Source organism: Dunckerocampus dactyliophorus, chromosome 21, assembly GCF_027744805.1.
Source record: "Dunckerocampus dactyliophorus isolate RoL2022-P2 chromosome 21, RoL_Ddac_1.1, whole genome shotgun sequence".
Taxonomy (NCBI): domain Eukaryota; kingdom Metazoa; phylum Chordata; class Actinopteri; order Syngnathiformes; family Syngnathidae; genus Dunckerocampus; species Dunckerocampus dactyliophorus.
This window is the reverse complement of record NC_072839.1, coordinates 12,699,289-12,720,306: the sequence shown is the minus strand read 5'-3', so window position 1 is coordinate 12,720,306 and position 21,018 is coordinate 12,699,289. Positions and strand designations below refer to the sequence as shown.

The 21,018-nt window shown below is 42.2% G+C and overlaps 1 protein-coding gene across 2 annotated transcripts in view; it reads left to right on the top strand.

Moving 5' to 3' along the window:
- The window catches only part of gli3 (GLI family zinc finger 3), a 106,003-nt gene that overhangs the window by 56,849 nt on the left and 28,136 nt on the right, over positions 1 to 21,018 (top strand). For both annotated transcript variants that reach the window (XM_054764875.1, XM_054764876.1), the window contains one exon: positions 7,029 to 7,134. In XM_054764875.1, the coding sequence (XP_054620850.1) occupies positions 7,029 to 7,134 (106 nt within the window). The remainder of the gene's footprint in view (positions 1 to 7,028; positions 7,135 to 21,018) is intronic.

The window sequence follows — 21,018 nt, the reverse complement described above, 5'->3', positions numbered from 1 at the left end:
TCCCTTGATAGCACCTCGGCCCAGCACTCCATCTTTGAGGATTATTTCGGGGTGGAAGCGGTTGACAGGGGTGCGGTAAATGGATTACAACTTTGTCCTTGTTTTGGGATGTTGTGAGCAGGGAAATGGGAGTGATGCTCTTTGAATACGGGACTGCAGAAAAAACAAGCGAGAAGGCTTTAAGAGAGAGGATAAGTGACAAAAAGTGCGGCAAAGAAAGGGAATGACATTTTTCCACATATTATTGCACTCAGAAGACCTAATTGTTCCAAAGGTCTGGACCCCGCTCTTGGCCTGGGGCCTGCAGACAGAATCAGGTGGTCATTTGTGAGACTGGCTGTGACTTTGGGCTTTGTCTCCACTCACACTGTTTCCCTTTTTAGCCCAATAATGACCACGGACCCCTTGAGGCCCGCACAGACTTATCTATTGTCACGGTCACACTTATTTCGACAACCAGTCTAGAACAACACAAGTCCCGGTCCACCATCTTCTTATTACTAAAAAGTGCCCGCTTTCGTCATCATAACATTTGAGACCCAAAGGGGTAATTTCTATGAAAAATCACTCTGTTTATGTCGACGTGTTGTAGTGTTGTTGTACTGTAGCAAGTGTTCCATAAGAGGATAAAATGTCATATGGAAACAGAAGAATGAAAATGAAAATATACAGAAATGGAAGAAAACAATGTTGACAAACTAGTCTCGAGATAAATGATGCACAGTCATGACTTGCCACTTCGCACTTCGAATTTTGCGGCTTCACTCTATCATGGTTTTCAAAGTATATTAATGAATAAATCATCGCTGTTTTGTGGGTTAATATGGCCTATTTGTTAAAAAATGTATATTTAAGCAAATTTTATGTTGTTTTTTTTGGGCCAAATTAAGCATTTTCAAGCATAAAAATATCTAAAATAAACTATAAAACAAATACAAGGCATTCCAAAATGATGATATGTTGTATTCTACACTGGTCACTAGGTGTCAGTAATGTTGCATTGATGAGACAATAGACACCACAAAAGCACAACACGGAACTCTCCCAAAGCTGACATGCGTGAGTCATAGTCTTAAATGTCTTATTTCCTCTATTATGTCTTCTATATTGGGTAGTACAAGGTGACTATAGGGTTGTTATTTCATGTCTAGAGGGTTCTAATAATGTTAAAGTTGTATTTAGAAGGTCGTGAACAGGTTTTCTATACCCTAACTAGGAAAATTTATCTATTTATACATTTTTGTGGAAATTCGCACATCGCAGTCAGGTCTGGAACCAATTAACCACAATAAAAAAGGGATTACAGTATATGATTTTTAAGTCGACAAGTGTTCAGAGCACCGTTCTGACCTGTTACACCAGACAGCGGTGGGTGACAGCCATGAACGCCAGGTGTTTTGTTTGTGCCGAACAGTCATTTAGGCCAATTTTTATGCAGTTTAATTTGAAATTGTGAACAATATCGAAATTTTTTGTACTATCCATTCTTTTAAACCATTATGCTAGTGTGCGGTGGGTGGTGTTCTTATGTTCATAAAATGTAATTTGGAGTGGATTGAATACAGTCCCTTTAAGTAAAGCCTGTTTGATGCTAAGAGTTGGACCATTACAGATCCACAAGCCAAACGAATCAGACAGAGGTTGAAGTAAAAAAGATGTAGCCTGGTGCTGGTGAGTTAACTTGAGGTTTAAATCAACTGCCTTGTGTTGGAGACATATCAGCGTTTGGAGGGAAGGATCTGAGAGAGATAAAGATGGGGGAAGAGGAGAGAGGTGTATCTCAGCTACTAAAGTGCTGTGTAAATCTCTCCTCAGCTTGTGAAGAGCGGGGGGGGGTTTTTTGGGCGGAGAGGCCTGCACGTAGCGCTTTGTTCGACTCCCCTCCCAGCTTATCCCAATCTGGAGAAATTCAGCAAATGTAGGAGATAGATTGGCGCTCCGCAGAGGCCTGGTGAAATAACCCTCACTCCCTGATCCACAGTGGGATAGAGAGGAGGCAGGGGATGGGAGGAAAAGTGGGGTATGGCCTGGGTCGGATGGTGCCGCGCATGCCGAGTTCCTCTCTCTAGCAAGACCTCGTGCTGGACTAGACTGTGAATGTCAGCTTCCTATCTCTTATGCAGTGGACTCTCGGAACCTGAACATAATTAGTTCCAGGAGGCTTAAAGTCAAATTCCCTGCAAAGAGGTATAATTGGACAGGGTGACAGACGAGCGCGTCCATATAGCGGTTGCACTTAAGACGCTCTGAAAAGCACTCTGTCGCTGCCAGCCGCACAAACCTGATATTAACTCCAAATGTTTACCTCCGAACGTAATCATAGCTCTGCTTTAAGTCAGCGGATTTGGGGCCCCTCCAGAGAGTTGTGATTTCATCTATTTTTAACGTTTTTTTGGGAGTGGTTTATGGGCTCACCCTTTCACGCTGCGACATTTTGTTTTCAGGAGGAGGCCGTTTTCAGGAGTCGTAGGTACTCCTTCTGGAGGTTTCTCAAGTCTGCTCAAAAGCTGCACGCTTGTATGCATTCGGAAAAGGCTGCATAATCATGGCACACCTCAAGTATGGTATTAAGCAGAATTCTTTTGTGGTTATATTGCAGTTCTTGTGTTTATCAAATGTATTTTTGGTAGTTCTAGTGTAGTTTTGATTATGTAGTGTAGTGTAGTTGTAGTTAGCTCTCTGTGATGCAGTTTTATTGCAGTTCAAGTGTAATTTAGAGCAGTTCTAGTTCTGGTGTAAGTCTTGTGTATATCAAGTATAATTCTTGGGCAGCTCTTGATGCGTTTAGCTCTGCTTTTTTATCCTGTTAAAGTGCCGCATGGTCTTGGCCACCGTGCTGCAGCCCAGTTTCGGGGTGTTGAAAATCTTCTTATAGCCTAGAACAGTGTTTCTCAACTGGTGGGTCCGGACCAAAAAGGCTCACTTTTTGGTCAGACATATTCTGGGTGGGTCACAGAATATTTGTATTCAATTAATCAAATTAAATATTAAAGTTAAATAGGCGTTAAAATATTTAATGTATTTTAATTTGACTTAAAATGTTTTATTTGTATTTCAAAATAAAACATTTTCAAGATCTCTGTATTTCGAAAAACAAATACTATACATTACTAAATTATATTAAATATTGTAATGTAATTTTCTGAGAGTCGGAACTCTATTTTTTATTTTTAATGTTAAGAGTTTAAAAATATTTGTATTTCAAAATAAAAAACTATCACAAAATTATATGAAATATTAAAATATAATTAATTACATTATAAAATTATATTAAATACTTTGGTTTATTTTTACTTTAAAATTTACTTCAGACTAATTTGATTAATTTAATTAATTTTGTAACGTATATAATTTATAGTAAAATATTTAATGAAATTTAATTTTATTTTGAAACACAAATATTTAGAAAATATATTTTTGATTGGCATCTTCTTCCTTGGTATATACAGATATTAAGTAATTATTTTTTTGTGTTAATTTTTTTGTGGTTGATGTTCCTCCTCTTAATATTTTACTGTGAAATACATTTTGCACATATAATTGACAGCATTTTTGTTTTTAAAAAATGACACGCATGTGTCTTGAAGGCTATTTTAATTAAAATTAAATTCCCAGGATGAGACCAGTTGAGAACCCCTTGCCTAGAACATCTTTATGTAGAGCAATAATCCCTGAGAGAGTTCTTTGCTATGAAGTGCCATGTTGAACTTCCGGGGACCAGTATGAGAGAATGTGAGAGCGATAACACCAAACTGAACACACCTGCTCCCCATGTTACACTAACGAGTCACATGACCCCGGGGAGAAAAAATAACAAATTGGGCCCAATTTGTAGAGTTAACCATCGGGTTGTAATCACTTTTGTTGCCAGCGGTTTCGACATTAATGGTTGTGTGTTGACTTATTTTGAGGGGACAACAAAATCACACTGTTATGCACGCTGTACACTGACTACTTTACATTGTATCAAAGTGTCGCTGCTTTAGTGTTATACCATGAAAAGATAGAAGAAAGTACTTACCTTTTAAGTGAAGTTCTAATGCAGTTCTACAGTAGTGTGCTACTGTAGTTCCCGTGTAGTTTCTGTTTACTTCTGGTATGGTTCTTTTGTATCTCCAGCATAGTACTAGTGTACTAGTGTACGAATTATAATGCAGTTATAGTATAATAGAGTTTTATTTCTGTTCAAACTGTAGTCTAATGTAGTTTTTGGTAGTTTTTGTAGTTCTTGTGTAATTCTAGTGCAATTCTAGAGCAGTTTGAGTTCCAGTTTAGTTTTGGTGTAGTTCTTGAGTATATCCAGGATAAGTCTTGGGCAGGTCTAGTTCCTGTTTAGTCCAGGCATAGATAGTTCTTTTGTATATGAGGCATAGTTCAACTGTACTTGTAGTTTAATTCTAATGCACTTCTAGTTTAGTTCTCAGCTTTAGATGAAGAATGCCTTCGCGGTGATCTCAGCAGACGGCAGTGAGGTGGCACAATGAAATGTGTCTTCATATGTTCCACATTAGCGAGTGCACGGCAGACCTCTGGAAGCCCTGCTCTCACTCCGCCTTAGTGGCTTATGACAGTCTGTCAGTGGCTCTTTGTGCTCTCGCAGCCGAGCGTCGTTGTTTAGGGAACGGTCCCGGATCGCCGGGCTGCTGGTGACGCTCCGTTTGAGAGCAGTGTCGCTGAACCTTCACCAGAGGGGCGCCGGAGGAGGAGGAGACGATAAGCTCTCGGTGCTGAGTTGTCAACTAAAGACGAGAAAGGGAAATTGTTTATGAAAACCTGACTGAGATTTATGAGTGGAAGCCAACATTCTCCTGGAGTTCCACAGCTCAGTGAATCTCCTCTGTGGGAACTTTCGGGACAAAAAAGGAGATTAGGCAATAATAATGTTGCAAATGATGTGCTTTAGGCTTTATCCCTTTTTTTTTCCCCTCTTTTGACACCATTCAAGTGTCCAATAAAGGACAAGGCAATTACCATCCGGCTTTTAATGAAAGAGGAACTTATATTTGCTGTATTTGCACTGGCTGAAAATTAATGAGCCTTGTCAAAGTTTGCCTCTAATTGCCTTTTTATTAAGACCCACTTGTCATCATGTCTTAATGACTTGTACAAAAAAAAGAACAAAAGCAAAAAAATGAAGAGTGCTGCTCCACAATGTGACATCAGGGTCATTAGCCGGTTTGGGGAAAAAGATTCGGCTGATGATGATGAAAAGTCCTGATCAAAAGCTAAACCCCACTTTCAGCTTAGAGGTTCCCTACAACAAGCCTCGTGTGTGTGCGTGCGCATGTGTGTGTGTGTCCCACCCCCGCCTCCTGTAGCTGCCTTAGCGGCCTCAGACGCCCTGCTTGAATATCCAGAAGAGCGGCGGCAATTTAGCCCGAGTGTAAACAGCGAGGAGTCCCCACAGGAAACACTGGAGATGGATTGCAGGATGGAGCCTCCTCCTCCTCCCGCTCCTCCCTCTTCATGTTCCCGCCAGTGTGTACATTCCCTCCAGTGACACACGGCTGTTTGCCTCGCTAATGGAGGGCCGCGATGGCGTAAAAGAGGTGGCGAGCTCTATTTAGACAGCGCTTGGGTAAAGTAAACTTGGGAGCTGGATTCAAATAAACCACATGGGCCACAGAAGGAGGAGGGAGGGAAAGAGGGAGGAAGGCAGGGGGAGGCATGCTCACTGAGGAGCTCCATGGAGGCATTCTGGGTAATGCAGTGAGATATTTAGCGTACGTGCAGACTGCCTCTCATTAAGGTTAGGTGAGTGATGAGGCAAATGAACCTGAGAGGTGCTCCTCCTCCTTTGCTGCATAAAGCCACACTTGTTGAGCTGTCGGCCACCTGCCATCACTTCGCACGCTGCCAGATGTTTTTTTTTTTATCCACCCAGATTGTAGGATTAAAGCATCAGACACTCGCTGCATGAAGGTATGCAGATGTTGACACATGCTTTGCTTTAGGGTGCTGAACCGCAGCTCAGCAGAGGTCTCACATTAAAGTGACACGTGCAGTGTGTGTCTGTGTGTGTGTATGAAAATGAAGTGTTTTATTTTTGTTGTTGCAGAGGTTGAATGTCATCATTTGTTGTTACTTTCCGTGCAAGTTGGAACTCACATCACAACCATCACACGCAGCAAGCACATTGTTGTAGCTAGTCCAATACACAAACTTTTAACACTGTCATTTTTTAAAATAATTTTTATTAACTCATTCAATACCAAGGACGTATTTATATGTTCTTATAACCCCGAGTGCCCGATCCCAAAGACCTATTTATACGTGAAATATATCTTTCCACAAAAAGCTGTTTTTCTCCCTTTTCTTGTTGGGAACTGATGTTTTCCTGGAACATACCTATGTTCTACTGCTGATTACCAAAGAATGGGAAAACGTAGAAACAAACTTTTTTTTCTGATGAAAGTTGAGAATCTAATCTTGCTTTTGGTAGGATCCATGTTTATATAGCCATAGAACACAATATTCTGTGTGCCTTGAAAGATCACTCAAAATCATCTAAAATGGCCGGTACTGAATTGGGTTGTCTTTTGAAATATGGCTGGGATTGAATGAGTTAATATTATTTTTATTTATTATTTTATTTATTTTTCTCCGGGTACTCCGGTTTCCTCCCACATTCCAAAAACATTAATGGTAGATTAATTGTCGACTCTAAATTGTCCATAAGTATGAATGTGAGTGTGAGTGGTTGTTTGTCTATATGTGCTCTGCGATTGGCTGGCGACCAGTCCAGGGTGTACCCCGCCTGTCGCCCAAAGTCAGCTGGGATAGGCTCCAGCATGCCCCTGCTACCCTAAAGAGGAGAAGTGGTATAGAAAATGGATGGATGGATGTGTTGGGCCACAATTTACCTTTCCATAGATGTTCATGTTCTTCTTCTACGAGTGGACACAATGAATGAACAGCGTATCTGCTGGTTTCGGACAAGAAGCTTTTTTTTTTTTTTTCTGCAGACAAGCAGCTCTAAACAAAATAACAACCCATTCCGCTCACAAGTATTGCTTTCTTCTTTGCAGCTGCACCACAGTTCTTCCCGACCTTTCACCCTCCAGTGCCAATTGACGACAGGCATGCCCAGGGCCGTTACATCTACGAGCCTTCGCCCGTGCCCCCTCTTCATGTGTAAGTCTCCACACACACACACAGATGAGAACACGCTAGCGACAAGCCCGCCAGCAAGAAAAGCTGAGCATCCGCCTCCCGGGTGCCTTACTCCATGCCTTCCAGGATCAAAGGCCAACGGCGAGTACACGCACAACATGATATGCATGTCAGAGACACGCAAATGAACATGTGTCAGGGAGCAGGGCCCGCGAGCATGTGATCCTCATAAGAGCTGCTCGTCAAGTGCAACTGCTGACACACACAATCCCAGTCATGTGACCACACACTATCAAACATAAATCCAGGTAAATATGTGGTGTCAGGCCTCATGAGAAGAAGCTGGAAGTATTTCTTTTTGTTGGATTTGACACTGCATGTTAAGGAACAGCAGCATAAAATGACTAGGGCAACACAGAAAAATACAAACACAATACTACACAATTCTTCCACAAACCAAAACGAAACATGTACCACAAAGTGAGTTATGTGGTAGAAGATATGTTAAGCTTAATTTGCTGGCATCCGTGTAATAGTGTGTCTAAATAGGGTGTCCAAAGTGCGACGAATAGCTCATTTATTCTACAAAATATTTGAAAGTTGCAATGTTGCAAGAAAAATGTCGAACATGCATATAATGACCTACATAGGTGTTGGGTTTAGCAGGTTTAATGACTAAAGTCGGCCCTGCATTCCTCTCGGTGGGAAAAGTTTGGACACCCCTGATTCTGTATAATTATAATATCATCATGTTTCATTGTTTTCCTTTCAAATTGTTTAACAAAAGTGACACTTTCATTCCCTTTTAGTCTTAAGTGACCAAATTGGGTCCCTTGGCTGTTGAAGAACTACTTTGCTCAACTTCTGCTATGACTAAACAGATTTTTTTTTTTTAAGTGCTTCTTCTGAAGTGTGTGCTTGGTCCGTCATCTTTCCATGCACCTTTTTCCTCACACATTTAATCACATACACACACCTCCCCCGACGTCATTTGTATTCCTCGTCGTCCTTGCTGCGTTTGTTGGGACACGGAGGAAGCGATCAGCGCGCGACGAGGACAAATTGGACGGGGCAGCTACTTGGGCCGCATTATGTTTGATATTCCTCATCATTATCAGGCCCCCCCCCCCCCCCCCCCCCCCCCCCCCCCCTCCTCCTCCTCTTCTTCTGGAGTCATATCTCTCCCTCGCTGATGTGCCACTAAGCGTAATGAATTTTTTATGTACCCGCCTCCACCTCCGGCCCATCCCACCTCTCAAGCCCTCGTCTCCTGCTCGGTGGCGGGAAGAAGGAGGGAGCGCGGCGAGGAAATAGGGGAAAGAGAGGGGAAAAACTCGTCGTGATTGATGCTCCTTGTCACCGCAAACAAAATGGCAAATATAATTTAGCATTTAGCTTATGCGGAGATAATGGGGCGAACATGCGCCAGCAAATACGGGCTGGAACAAACAGGCTGGCTTGTTATCCGTCAGGAGCGCTTGGAAGGGAAGGATGTATAGAGCAGGTTAGGAGGGAGAGGGTGGAATTGGAATTGAATTATGGAGGGGAGAAGTTCTCATGTGCTATCTAACGTGATGCTATAATACGACATTTATTTGTCAGTATTGTACTTTTTCCATACAGAAGAATTGAAGGGGGTGGAGGCCACTTTGATACTTTTTGTACATTAAACATGCTAAAACCAATCCAGTGTAGATCATTATATGCTAACTTATCTGATCTTAGCTTTGTGTTATAAGAAGACAGTGGAACCTCACTTTTTATACACCCTGGTTTTGGTAGGGTTCCATGAAAATTCTTGGACACAGGTCGTGTCTCTGTTATCGTACGGCCAAACAAAGCATGGACACATTGGTGACCCCGGTCAGGGAATTCTTTAATCATCGTCATTATGCGTGTGTTTTCATTTGTTCATAGAACATACACTGAATGAACAGCTCTGTGTCGGTCTCTTTTCTTCCTCCTTTCAAGCACTGCCACGTGCCCTGATGAGGCGTTCAAGCGCACTGCGTACTTCTCAGGGTTAGAGTGCCAAAACTTTGATAAAAATGGTGAGAAACACTATTGAATTCACAAAAGAAGTTGTAGCAAAGTGTGAAGGTCGCGTCTGTTACAATAGGATCGTAATGTAAAGGTCTCTTAGTTAACACAGGCTGCAGGAGGAATGGTTTAACTGAGACACATAACATAAAGTGAGCCAGGCCAGTGTGTGTGATGATGATTGTACCTGCTGCTGAAGTTTACAATAAACAGCTGGAACCGTTGATCTTAATTACTGTAATTTCCTTTTATCTTAATTACTCTGACTTTCAACCAATTGTAACCATTCCAACATCAAATTGTTCATCACAATCCAGACATTAAGGCTACCTACTTTTCACATTTACATTTTTTTTTTTATTTTTCACCAAATTCCTTCTTTTCCAAGAAACTAATTGGCTCATAAGGAATCCTACTACTTCTACATTTCTCAACCGATTCACCTCATTCCAACATCAACTCATTCGACTCAGTCAGGACAGCCGTGCTGTTATCCACAGCACAAAAATTCCCACTTTACCCGACATGCCCATTTTCCGGAATGCTGAATGCCTTTGATCTAATAGATGAAAGGCATTCAGCAACTACTTCCGCATTTCTCCACCATTCAAACATCAAACCATTCAATAATTCATGGAATTTGTGCTATTATCCGCATCACAGCAATTGCCACGTTTCCTGACGTTCCTATTTTTCCAGAATGCTGAATGCCTTTTATCAAATTTGATCTAATTAGATCAAAGGCATTCAGCAACTATGCACATTTCTCAACAGATTCCAACATCAACATGCATTCACACACAATGTCTACTGACATTGCAATCATCTAGTTCTTTAGAAAATGTGTTTTGTGTCTTATTTTGGGTTTATGTAATTTCTTATGGGAAAAATTTATCGGGTTTTCGTACGTTTTGGTTTTCGCCAAACCTTTGGGAATGATTTAATGATGAAACGTGAGCTTCCACCATTTATCTAATTTATCTTTAATTCATTTTAAGTTAAGAATGTGAGTGGGCCAATAAAAAACAAGCTGTGATCTAAAAGTGGCCCCCAGGGCACACTTTGGACACCCCTGTTGTATCACCCAAGTAAGCTTCACGCTCCATAACCACTTTGGAAAAGGAAGCGTCAGTCTGATGCTCTTGACATGTGTCCTTCATGTAGACACTAGATATTTTTTGGAGGTAACATGGAGTTTACCCACCAATCCAAGTCTTAATCAGTTCATTAACCAATCAGAGGTTGTTCCTGAATCTCAGTTCTTCATCTTAACATGTTTTGGACAATTTGTGTGGTCCAAATTTTGTGGGAGCCATTTGGGGAAGGTCCTTTTCTGTGTTCAGTGCACAAAGCACGAATTTGGTGTGGATGAACCCCATCTAACACCTTTGGGATAAACTAGAATGGGCATGGCGATCCAGCAGGCCATCATTCAGTGACCTCCAAACACACAAATCGACAAAAAGTCTCACAGACATGCAGGAAAATGTTTCCCAGGAGACGGGAAGAGTACCGTGTTGTGGACTTGCGTCTGGTGCGACTCTGAGACAAACAGAGGATTAAGATGTGCTGCGTCCTGGGATGCATCTCCGAAGACAGCATGGCGGCTTATGGAGAAATATGGAATTGTTTTAAACAAGTTCCCGTCGGTGAGAGAAATTCATCGTTATTAGTCCTCTCAGAGATGTGGCTAAGTACACAGGGACTATTATTGCGGTACTTCCCCATGCAGCCTCTCATTATGTGCTGTAATTACACTTGGGCCGGAGCCTGCGGCGCTTCCATCAATCCAGCCGGCTTCCCCTACCCCGCGCACACCACGCCAGGCGTCCACGGCCGCGGCAAAACACCGCCCGCTTGTTTCCGCCATCCTCCATCCCTACGTGGCAACAGGATCATATCCTATTACTGTGACGGGCCTAATTGAAACATGTTTATTTATGGCCGCTGCTTTGGGACGAGGCGCGGCCGTTAGCGTGGCGGCTAACGGGTTGCAGCGATATGAGGCGGCGGAATTGAATTAAAAGCTCATAAAATGAAATATGCTCTGTATTAGCTGTTTGACACTTAATTTGCCTTCAAATGAGCAAAGGAAATCACAAATTAACTGTCCTTTGTTGTTTTTCAACCCCCCCCCACCTCTCCTCCCCCTATTAGGCAAGGGGGAGCGCAATTACAGACAGGCTAATCGTTTACTTTATGAATTTCAGAGGGGGAAGGTACCAATATGCCTGTCAATATGAAAGCCAAAGGTTTGGAAGGGGGTTGAAATCCTTGTAGGTTGAATATTCAACCCTTGTGCGCACTAATGCCATAGCACAGTGGTTGGGAATCACTGCCAGCCTTGCCAGTTACTGGACTTTACAAGACCATGTCAAACTTGGCCTGGATCAGGAACTCTTAACAACAACCTGCAGCTTCCGCCCGGCCTCCTACTAAAATAAACATGTTAAGAGCTGGAGAGGCCTGGCCCATCCACGGGGGTTCTGGTGCCCCCTGCCTCCACCATTGTCCCGGGGGGGCCAAGAGCCAAGGGTGCTCCTTTTCAATGCCCGACCTCGGGAGACACGCCAAACAAACTCAGCTTCAGTGCAGTCACCTAGTGACCGCTCACAACAATCACAACTATTTGAAAAGAGTCAATGATCAGCATCAGCACTTATTCAGCGGGGCTGGGTGGGGGGGGGAACTGGGCCCTTCTTCCATGGATGGGAAAAACAAAACCTTCTTATTGACTCAGCACCCTTTTGACCCAGTGTGGATTTAGTAGATGATTACTCAGAATGAGTCAATTAAAGAGTTTGTAAAGCACATATACTGTGTGGAACCAGTCCAGGGTGTACCCCACCTCTCACCCGAAGTCAGCTGGGATAGGCTCCAGCATACCCCGTGACCCTAGTAAGGATAAGCGGCATAGAAGATGGATGGATGGATATACTGCATGTATCATTACTACAAGTATTGCTGCTGCTGATATTTCTCACATTTACGCTAGCCGGAGTTCAGTGTCACTTGCAAGCTAAAGCTAAAAAAAAAACATGACCACATATTGTTGCTTTCAGGTGCTGAAATACCATCAAATCCACGTTTCCCACAACTTTCACACACAATGCCCTCTGCTGTGTGTGTGTGTGTGTGTGTGTGTGTGTGTGTGTGTGTGTGTGTGTATACACAGTGTTTTGTTATTTACATAAACTGTTGTCAGAGCGCCCAATCTGCGCATAGAAGAGCAGCGCAGCGCTTAGCATAAAGACCACATCCTTATCTCTACTACCCCCCTCTTCCAGATGGGACGAGGCCTCAGTGCGAGCACACACACACACACACACACACGCACACACACTTGCATGCATGGTGGAAAACAATAGGAAGACAAAAGGTTCTTGTATAGTTTTTATTGAGGAGGGAAAAAGCATTTGTTTATGTGTGTGCCTTATATGCCCAAGGCGGCGCAATTGTGTACATGTTTAATTTGTGTGTCACCAGAAGCTATAACCTTTTATAACAACGAGTCTAAGACATCAAATTCGAAAGTCACAAGAGAAATATACATAAAGAGAAAGAAGTTGCATTAAAAAAAAACTTTCAATGTCAATCAAGAATAAAATTGCAAAAAGTCATATTTTTTATCAATTTTTTTTGTAGGTCTTATCAGAATGATGGTGTAATTTTAACAAACTGTAGAAAAAACATTGACTAATTCATGTATTATTCTTTATTAAATTAACTTTTTCTTGTGATATTACACCATTGATTCTTAAAATTACATATTTTTTTGGCAGTATTGTGTTTTTTTTTGTCTTGTTTTTTTTTCTTTGAGTGTGGCCTTCATAACCTTTTTTCCAACATAAAAAAAAGAGAGTGTAGGGCAAGCAGCTATTAACAATAATATTACAGGTGATCCCCGCTTTTTGCAGGGGTTACCATCTGGGACCACAGGTGATTAGTACACCCATAAAAATGTCTATTTTTGACACACCTTGCCGCAAGTGTTGAGGCCGAATTGGCTGTCGAAGCTTGTGCTTCTGTAAGCAAACAAAATTTTGCATCTAATAACATTTATGGTGCGTTCCAGGACTGTCATTTTTTTTTTTAATTTTTGGCCAAAAATCTGTAAATTTGCATGCTGTGAATGCTGAATGGCGAATGCGTGGGGCTCCACTGTACTCCCATTTGAATACGGTCTAGACTGAGACGGCGTGCCGGGGCGAGTCATCAATTACAGCAAGAATTAACGATTACTTCTTAATCAGGTGTGATCATCTCTGTCCAGATAGGGGCCCTGTCACGGAAAACGCCTGCTAGAAAGCGGCGCCCACTTCTTCATCTTCCTCTCGGACGTGTTCAGAGTGACTTCCCGGGACACCTCTCGCACTCGAGCCCCTCCCGTCGCTGTACTTTTAATACTTCCTGCGTAGCGTGGCGGTGGAAGGGGGGACAGGCGGTCATGCAGTAGCTCTCTTCATGATTAATGGTGTTTATTCTTGACAGAAGGCTCCTTTATTTATCTGCATTGCAGCTTCACTGATACTATCAGTCACCTGAATGAAAAATATTCAGTCATACCAATTTTGCAGTATAATTGAGTAGAGTCACTTCCTTTCAGTTTCCTCTCTACACCCCGTGCCCCCTTCTCCTCCTCCCCCATGCTTGCGCCGCTCTCCAAGCTCTATCTGGCAGCCTTATCATCGCCACAGTAATTTTTGCGGCGCGTTTGTTTGATATGGAGAGGCTGGCTTTAGCCGCATTTGACATAAAGCCTCTTCAATTTTCACCGGAGGAAGGGCGAGAGTATGAAAAAAAGAGAAAGTTATGCAGCAGTGTGTGAAAATGCAGGATTTAGAGAGAAAGGGAGATAAATGCCAAAAAGGAGAAATATGGGGCAGATTGAAGCTGCAATATATCTTCTTTTTTTTTCCCCTCATACACCCATTTTAGCACCCTAAATGGGCTCATCCGTGCACCATTGCGTGATATTTTAAGGCACCTGCGTATTTGAAGATAGATGGAGTGTTTTTTTCGGGTGTGCAGCTGTGTAAAGGCATGCGCAGCTCCTGTTGCACGCTAAATGCATTAGCAGCGATAGCTTGCCATTCATTGTGTTCCTAATCTGCAAACGCTTCTTGACATAATATCCCATTCTTTGCCGTTTCTGCAGGTGTAATTGGAGGAAGGGGGGGAAGTAGAGGTACATTCCGATAAAAGGAACAGGGGGTGTTTGGGGGGAACTATACTCATCTCTCATATGAGTACGTATGAGCACATTAGCGGATTTCTTTACACAAGTCCCCACCTCCCCTCCTTTTTTATGTTTGAGGTCTCAATTTGTAGCTCTCCCATGGAGCACAATGGAGGAGCTCGTCTGAGGGGACGAGATAACAGGCAGATGTGTGTGAGCTCTGCTTGTGTGTCACTTATTCTGCCCCCCTCCCAATAACTAACAAAACAAGGCTTCCTATTTATCATAAAAGTGGATAATTTTTTTTTTATGTGTGAGTGCACCCAAATGTGGACTTTGCATTAGTCTCATCTGAGGCCTCCAGACCCGACTAGCCCACTCTGGGGGCCAGTTACTGCGAGCAAGGAGAGAGGGCGGAGTAAAGCCGTCATAAATCCTCTGTTTTTTCCAACGACCCTCCGTCTTCACAAGAAGAAAATGTGCAGAGCCCGCTAATGCAACAGTTTTCTTGTTAAGAATGTGTTTTGATGCAATGTAGCCTCTTTTTAATGTTCTCCTCAATGGCGGGGAATTTCACTCCTCTTACACCAGTGAAAATGAATTCCGAGCGCATAAAGCAATCTCTGTTATCAGATGTGACGTCCATTACGTCTGATAGCTTCATCTGGCAAAAAGAAGCCTTTTCCTCCAAATGTCCTTATTTCCCTCTCTCTTTTCTGCACGGATATTCTTTTTTTTTTTTACTTAAATAACTTCTTTTTAGAGCTGTTAACGGCTGTCACTAAATTGTTTCATTAAATATGTTCCAAAAAAAATAGCATCCCCACAGAATCTGATGCTTTTTTATAACTTTATTCTGACCTGAACAACATCAACACCACAAATGCACCTCCAAGTCACGAACATGTCTCTCACTCTTCACCACACTCGCACGAGGTGCATTCAGGGACACTCCGAAACCCTGAAGATTACGACAGCATCTTTATTATCTTTATGTAGGGTTTAAATAAACAACAAGTGGTTGATCTTATCACTAAGACTCAAAGTTAATCATTCTTGATGTAAAACATAACCAGGATACTTGCTTGTAACACACAAGCGAGTGGGACCTAACAAGCGCTGTTCTGTTCAAGGGCGCTGCGTAACTATTGATGTGGAAATACAATTTGCTATAAATACACTCAAAACATGGGACTTCAACTGAATTTACGTGGTGTGTTTGAACACAACCTCCTCATTGCTGATGATTACACGGTTCACAAGTGTGATTCAAATGTTCGGCTGATTTTAACTTATTCAATCTCAGCCATTTTTCAAAAGACAACCCCTTCAGTACCGGCAATTTTGACTGATCTTTCAAGGCACACAGAATATTGTGTTCTATGGCTATAGAAACATGGAACCTAGCAAAAGAAAGACCCTGTCTTTCATCAGAAAACAAAGTTTGAAAACACCATGAACTATTTACAATTTTCACTTTTGGAACTGAACTATGTGTGTTCAAAATTTCCCTACAATGCGTAACCTTTTGCATGCTACACTCCTCCATGCTCTCTTACTTCCTCCTTCCTGTCATGTGTGTTTTTTCCCATCCACATTATCTCTGCCAAGCTCTTGTCATATGCATATGCCACCTTGTGGCCGTTTTTACGGCTTAAATTGCTCTGAAGTGAAGTCCATTAGTGGGGAGTTGCATCATCACCACATAAAAGATGTGTAAATACGTTGTTGAGATCGGCCATTTGGGTTTTGCAAAAACCTATAACTCCGCCTTCGGTATTGAATGAGTTAAAGAGACCACAGTTTTTTTATACATGTGGTATCTTTTAGCTTGATTAAAATTTTCAGTTCATTTGGCGCCCTTAATATACACAAGTATACAGTATATAACTTAAAACACATTTAAAATGGGCATATTTCAGGCATAGTCGCAAATGGTGATTAATTAATCATGATTAATTCACTTGAAAACAGATTAATCTGACTAAAAATCCCTACTTTTTTCAAAATGTTACTATTATCCGTATGATAAACCTGTGTTTCCTTAAAATTAATTATAATATAAAATGAAAAAGTTTAGAGGCATCCGTTTTTGTTTTTTTTTTGCCTGATCCCGCCCCCTCATGTTTGTCTCCACGCCGCTCCAGCCTGAGCCTGGCATCACCGCGGTCATGATTAAATATCGAGGAGCGCCGCTTGACGTTTTATTAGTCCAACAAGATGGATGAAATGGCCGCAATAAAGTAGGCCGCTCACTTCCCAGCCAGCCTGCCTTCTTGTCCGGCTTCTCCATCCTTCCCTACTCTAACACGGGAAGTGTGTATTAGCAGAAAGTGATGGATGTCATTGCGGGAAAGGAAACATATTATTCCATCTTGTACCTGAAGCTTCCCTGGTTTTCCTCCTCCTATTGCGCCTCAGATCAATCTGAAGGATTAAGCGTCTCCACAGCGGCGTGTTTGCGCTGTCTTGCGGCGCTGCGTATTGTTTGTGATCGGCTCAGGCCCGACCGAGCGGCTGCTCATTTTCCCGCCCAGTGTGATGCGCCGAATTGAGAACCGGGGTGGGGGGGGCTTTCATGCGGACTCACCTGACCAACGTGTACTTTTCGCTGGCCAGTGGAGGGAGGGGTAGGGGTCAGGGTTTGGGGGGATTTAGGGGTGGGCAAGGGGGGGTCAGATGCACTTTAGCTGCAGGCGCCAGGTGAGCCCCCGTGTGGAAGCATCAGGGCAACAGAGGCGCCGCTTGAGTGGAAAAGGAAAGATAGATGAGCTTCCTTCCTGTTTTCCTCTGAAGTTGAACACCACATCACGCGGGAGTGGCCTCCTCGCTCCTCGCTAGCCTGGGGCAAGCCGCAGGAAGTCAAAACACTGACGTGGAGCATGGCTAATTCCACTGCCGCTTTTAGCCTCTCTCCTCATCTGTGAAGCGAACAAACCAGACTTGCACTCAGGTTCAGCAATCCTACTTTAAATCAGCACCAACTTGTACAAGTCCATTTTTTTTCTTCTTGATTCTGTTGATACTAAAAATAAATAAATAAAAAAAAACAGCCTCATTTTCTGTAATTTCACTTTCATGTGCTCTCTGTGGATTTGTTTTGGTTAGACTTTCTTATCTCTGAAATGATGTTTGATTGCAGCGTGCACAGCTTTTCTGTAAAAAACAACCTGACGATGTCACTGCAACATCCCATGGAGGGAGTGTCGTTTTTCACCTGCGTCGAACCCGTTGAACGGGTTCACGACTCCACCAGAGTTCACACAGGCAGTTAGAACACCTGGACCCGCTTGTTATGACGTGGCGGTGTCACGCCGGCCCATTGATGAATATCACTCGGCTAGCTCGGACGTGGAGCGCGCCCGCAGGGATGCACTCTATCTTTTTTTTTTTTGTAGTATGGGGGCAATGCGAGGTGGGATTGTGCGGGAGACAGCGCGGGGGGGGGCTTCCAGTCAACAGCCAGTTTGTGAACTGACTGGGCAGTTTACGGGAATGTCTGGCGCGCCTCCAGAGGTCTCCCGCTGATAGGGAATACCGCATGATGGGTCCGTGAATAGAGAACCTGCCCCACCCCTCCTCCCTGAACCCACCCAAGCCTTTGATGTTAGAGGTCGTGCCTCACTGCTCTCATGGGAGGGCTAGGGGCACATATTTACCCTGCATGCCTAGCAACACCCCCACCGCCCCTGCTAGGGCCTCGGCGCATTGGAAGAATACTTACGGATGAAATTCGAAATACCTTAAATGCTCCTATAGCAGGACATTGCAGGACAATGATCCAGAACACGCCAGCAAGTCCACCTCTGAATGACTGAAGAAAAACAAAATGAAGACTTTGGGGTGACCTAGTCAAAGTCCTGACCTGAATCCTATTGAGATGCTGTGGCATGACCTTAAAAAGGTGCTTCATGCTTGTAAACCATCCAATGTGGCTGAATTACAACAATTCTGCAAAGATGAGTGGGCCAAAATTCCTCCACAGCGCTGTAAGAGACTCATTGCAAGTTATCGCAAAGGCTTGATTGCAGTTGTTGCGGCTAAGGGTGGCCCAACCAGTTATTAGGTTTAGGGGGCAATCACTTTTTCACACAGGGTCATGTAGCTTTGATTTTTTTCCCCCCCTTAATAATAAAAAGTTTCATTTAAAAACTGCATTTTGGGTACAGCTGTGTTGTCACAGACTAATATTTCAATTTGTTTGAAAAACAATCAAACAATCTGAAACATTTTAGTGTGACAAACATCCAAAAACATAAAAAATCAGGAATACTTTTTCACACCACTGTATATCACTGTATATATATATACAGGTGTATATATATATATATATAGTTTCATATGCTCCGACTATAATTATTATTATTACAGTTACATTAAATGGATTCAATGATGGTCAACGTTCATGACTTTTTCTTGGCATTTGTTTTACTACAGTAATAGAAGTGCTGCAATTGAGTGCTAAAAACATAACGTGTCATCACCGACGGTATCTGGGGACTGTTATGATATGTTATGATGTATTAACCGGCGTTATCGTCCATACTGAAGTGTGTCCGCTCCTACTGTCTACTGTCTTTACATCCACGTGTGCCCATTCCAAAGTTAACCCGCAACTATTCGCCAAGGCTTACTTCCTGTTGTTGCAGACCGCTGTGTCAACACCAGCCGGGCCCAGCTGCCTCGGCCACAATGATACCTTCAGTGCCGAAATGAAGCCGTCAAAACTACGCCACCGCTGCCCAACAAAAACCAGTACGTGTTGACGTAACCCTCGCTCGCAAACAAAAACTTGCTGGCCAGGCAAAAAAAAAAAAAAAAAAGTCGTCGTGAAAAACCTCAAACATCTCCTGGTGGCATATTTATACTCTGGCACATGTACAATCGTGCAGGGAAATAAAACAACATCCTGTGGCCGCCCCGTGTGTTAACATGCAATGTCGTAAAAGACGCCGCTTTGAGCCACGGGGAAGGAAATGGCTTCCATATGTCCGTTACTAACTCTTTCCTTGCACGCTGTCGGCTACATATCGTCTGGAGGTTTGAGGGAAGCGTAAATCTTTGGATAGGTGTGGGAAAACTGACACTTCCTGCACGTTGACATGGATTCTACACATCAAGTTAATTCGGTACATAATATGTTTGTTATCGCAGTCGCAGTGGTGTGGAACTATACTATATGAAGCCCCTTTTACACAGGGATCCTGTCATATTTGTGCAACAGCAGATGCAGCATTTATCTACACAGGACCCAGCAAAGCAGCATATCGCTATGTACCTAATGAAGTGTCTAGTGCAGGGGTGTCAAAACGTTTTCCAGCGATTTTTGGTGTCATTTCTTTTTTAATTTTCCAAATATTTAAACTTTCTTCTTACCTAATCTTTGTCTATTTTTTTTTTTGTAATTTTATGAGTTTATTCTCCGAGTTTTTTAACTTTATTCCCATAATATTACAACCTTTTCCAAAAATTTGTTTTTATTTCTCATTTATTTATTACAACTTTAAAAAATTTTCTTTTTTCCTTAATATTTCAACTCTATTGCTACTAAAATTACATTATTTTCCTCATAATATTACAAGGTTATTCTCGTAAAATTGCGCCTGTTTTTCTTGTTTAGAATAGACCATCTTTTATCTTAATATTTTGACTTTATTCTTGTAAAAATATAGCTGTTTTTTCATTTCTGTTATTGTTTTTTATTTCAACTTTCTTCTTGTAAATATAACTTTATTTCCATAATATTTTTTACTTATTCTTACTTACTGGTGTTTTTCCGACACCTAATTTTCCAAAAATACTACAACTTTATTCATTGTATGGTTTGTTTAATATTTCAACTTTATGCTACTAAAGAAACGTTACTTTTCCTATTCTAAAATTACTGCTGATTCCATTTTTGCAGTTTTTTTTTGGTTTTCTTAATAAAATTATATATATATATATATCATACTATATAAATTATATTTTTACAATGTGCTGCAGGCCAGTAAAAAAAACAGCCGTGGGCCACAAATGGCCTCCGGGCTGCACATTGGACACCCATGGTCTAGTGCGTATGCAACAGACTGCAATCTTGCCACAAATCAACATATGCTTTGTTTTTTTCTGAGAGACCTCACTGGCTGACTTAATTGGGGAAACAAGATGAGCGGAGGCATTTAGTGCAGAGGAGCATGACAGGGTTAATCAGTGTCATAGCAGTCGAAACCTTTTTCCTCTGGCTTCTCCTTTAAAACATCCTCAAGCGTTGCGTGCAATCATTGCAGAAACACACACACACAAGTATCATGGGCGTGCTGTGTGATGCAATGGAATGCAGCCTATATGAGGGGAAAACTGTCCGGAGCCGGATACGTTTCAGCTGCGTGTTCTCCCATCGGGGGATTTTTGTGCAGGACTTAGTGATACGTGTGCCATCAAAGTGCAGCTGTGTTGTGTGACTGCTGGTATTGTGTCTCGCTTGTCACAAATATACAATAAAAACAGAGTAAAAGTACTGTGAAACAAAACAGAACATAAGCAAAAGTGAGGAAAATCCAGTAGGAGAGAAGATATTCTGAAAATGAACAGTAGTACAGTCACTACTGCATACAGTAGTACTGCGTTTTTTTGTATGGCCCGGTTTTTGTATGATTGAGCTTTCATACACTTCAGCTTGGTTTTTGTCCAGTATTGCACGTAAA